This window comes from Chenopodium album, chromosome 13, assembly GCF_948465745.1.
Source record: "Chenopodium album chromosome 13, dcCheAlbu1.1, whole genome shotgun sequence".
In the NCBI taxonomy this organism is placed as follows: domain Eukaryota; kingdom Viridiplantae; phylum Streptophyta; class Magnoliopsida; order Caryophyllales; family Amaranthaceae; genus Chenopodium; species Chenopodium album.
In genome coordinates this window covers 20,260,752-20,263,762 of record NC_137846.1, presented here as the reverse complement: position 1 = coordinate 20,263,762, position 3,011 = coordinate 20,260,752, and the positions used below count along the sequence as shown (strand labels likewise).

Sequence of the window (3,011 nt, the reverse complement as noted above, 5' to 3'; positions counted from 1 at the left end):
CAAACGAAGAGGTTCCAAGTGTGTTAAAAATGTGCCACTCGGATCCTAGTGGTGGTCATATGGGTGTTCCTAGAACCGCCTCCAAGATTCTTCAATGTGATTTATGATGGTCACATTTTTTCAAGGATACATGGGAATTTGTCAAGACATGTGATTGATGTCAAAGAACTAAGAACATCTCAAATAGGACTGAGATGCCTCAACAACCCATTCTTGAACTAGAAGTCTTTGATGTATGGGGAATTAACTTCATGGGTCCTTTTCCTTTATCTTATGGGAACCAATATATCCTTGTTGCGGTTGACTATGTGTCAAAGTGGGTTAAAATTATTTCCTCCCTAATAAATGATCACAAGGTGGTAATGAAGATGTTCAAGAAGATTAATTTCCCAAGATTTAGTGTCCCAAATGCGATGATAAGTGATAATGGTTCACATTTCGTGCATAATGGCTTTCAAAGGATGTTGAGAAAGCATGGAATTAATCAACGTTTTGGCCTCCCATATCATCCTCAAACTAGTGGACAAGTTGAGGTGTCTAATCGTCAAATCAAGGTAATTCTTGAGAAGACGGTTGCAAGAAATAGGAAAGATTGGTCGGATAAGTTTGATGACGCCTTATGGGCGTATAGAATGGCCTTCAAAACTCCTATTGGAACTACTCCTTACCGCTTGGTTTATGGGAAGTCTTGTCATCTCTCGGTTGAGCTTCAGCACCGTACTCATTGGGCTATTAAGAAGATCAATTTCGATTTGGCTAGTGCGGGAGAACAACGTTGGGTTGATATCCATGGTTGGAAGAGCTTCGCTTGGATGCTTATGATTGTGCTAGTATATACAAATCCCATTCTAAAGAGCATGACAAGCTTATTGAGAAAAAGGAGTTCAATGTTGGTGATAATGTGCTTTTCTATAATTCAAGGATGAGGTTGTTTCCCGGAAAGCTTATGTCTCGATGGAGCGGTCCTTTCACATTTAAGAAGTTTTTCTCTAATGGTGTTGTTGAATTCGCTCCTTCGAATTCCTCAAGATTTTTCAAAGTCAATGGCCATAGACTCAAGCGCTATTATGATGGTGTTTCGTCGGCCTCATTCACAAGATTACTCTCTATGATCCACCTTGAAAGGGGTGGAGAACGTCAAGCTAATGACATTAAACAATCGTTTTTCGGGTAGCAACCCGACTTTCTGACCTTCTTTTCATTTTCCTTTGATTTTTATCGTTCTTTTATGCTTATGGTGTAATTGATTTCTTTCTTTTGTTATGATTCTAGGTAGTTTTGTTATGATGGAAGATCGATTGCTAACAATCTTGGTACCGATTTTGAGGATGGAGCGTTGATATGCTTATTTGGAGACATGAGTTAGAATTGAGTTTTGGTGGGTTCATGAAAATCGGATGTTGAACCCACTGTTAAGGGGTCTAGGGACTGCCATGTTTAATATTCATCATGAGCATTGTTCGATGAGCCCACCTTCGAGCGCACGAAGGAGTCCAAGGCATTGCGCAACTCTTACTTGCGCAGGTGCGCGCGAGCTCTTTGCGGGCAAGCAGAGGCCCTGTGCAGGCGTGCACCCTCTGTGCGCGGGCGCGCCTGTGCTGCTGCATGCACTCTTAAACGCACCCTTTTCCTTTCTATCTCATTCTTCATCTATTTCCTTCCCTTCTCTATTGTTGTGTTCAAACATTTTTATCATTTTTGTTGCTATATTTCATCATACAATCATCATTGTTCACTTTAATTAGTTGATAATTACTCTAAATTCCCAATTTTATGCTTTCCCTTTGATTTTCTTTCTCCAAAAGTTGGGATTTTGGGTATTATTGATTGGGGTTTTTAAACTTGCAAATTTAGATTGATAGCTTGTAGTGGTGTATTTGTTCCATTTCAATTAAGTTTTCCACTTATTCAAGGTATGATTTCTTTATTTCCCTTGATTTTCATGTTAAGTTTCTCACCTTGAACTTTCATGTTAAATTTGAATATCTTGGTTCATGCTCCAAAAGTGTCTCCACCTTGCTCAGTTCATGACTTCAAAATTTTGTGTTGATGGTGATTATTGATGATTATGTGAACTAATGTTGCCATGATTTTGCTTGACTAATTACAAATTTGGTACCACCATTATTGGTCATCTTCCTTGTATATGGTAATGGATGCTTGTTTGAAATGTTGTTGCTCTTTGTTAATACTTGATGGTTTATGAATTCTTGCCAATGTTGTTGCTTGAATGTGCTTCTATACTTGCTGTGTGTCAACTTACTCATTTCATTTTCAATGTTCGTTTTTGGATTAATTACTCTTACTATGCAATATCTTTGAGCACTATTCCTTTCATGCTTTTGAACCTAGTTCTTGTTTACTTGTGTTGTAGATGGCATCGCTTCCCCGACCCAAGAGAGCACGAAGATCTACTTCTAGGGAGGTTGTGCCACCCCCTTCCAATGTAAGCGAGACCTATGGTTTAGAATTCATAAAACAAGAGCATTGAGAAAATTTCATTCGTCTTTCTTCTTGGAAACTCCTTTTAACAAGATTCTACAATGCCTCAACTATAACAAAGCTTGGGATTGATGAAGATGTCCGACGGTTCACTCGCAATTTGGGTTTAGAAGATCTCATTAGTCTTAATGCGCCAACTGTGCCCGCATTACTAAATTGGGCCTCATATAAAATTCATTTCGAGCCCAATTTAGTATTTTGACCATAACTTCCTCATTATTCATCGGAATTGGGCTTATAATATATCGTTGGAAAGCTCTTTTCGAGCCCAATCCAACTACACTATTATTGGACCCTTATCATGGACCAAACTAAATTGGGCCGGCTATTTTCATAAATAGAGTATAAAAAGAAATATTTTTAAAAATAGAAAGAGAGATATTTTAATAAAAACAACCGCATCACTAGACTTTTCACACTTTTACTTCGTTTGATAATCAAATGACGTGAAAGGTATTCATCACTGGGTTTGGTTTTGGGGAGACACATTTGGGTGTCTATAGAAGCCC

The 3,011-nt window shown here is 38.4% G+C and overlaps 1 protein-coding gene across 1 annotated transcript; it reads left to right on the top strand.

Annotated features, from left to right (window-relative positions):
- The first annotated feature begins 632 nt into the window (after window positions 1–632).
- LOC145575365 (uncharacterized) lies at window positions 633–1,174 on the top strand. Its single transcript, XM_081633245.1, has 2 exons — window positions 633–792; window positions 855–1,174. Exons 1-2 carry the CDS (start codon window positions 633–635, stop codon window positions 1,172–1,174), a joined length of 480 nt encoding a protein of 159 aa, XP_081489371.1.
- Window positions 1,175–3,011: the final 1,837 nt, after the last annotated feature.

Bases quoted from the DNA above. Each gene is read 5' to 3' on its own strand.
- LOC145575365 (XM_081633245.1), top strand. From the start codon at position 633: ATGGCCTTCAAAACTCCTATTGGAACTACTCCTTACCGCTTGGTTTAT. The intron at 793-854 runs GTTGGAAGAGCT...CCCATTCTAAAG, and splicing joins ACGTTGGGTTGATATCCATG to AGCATGACAAGCTTATTGAG.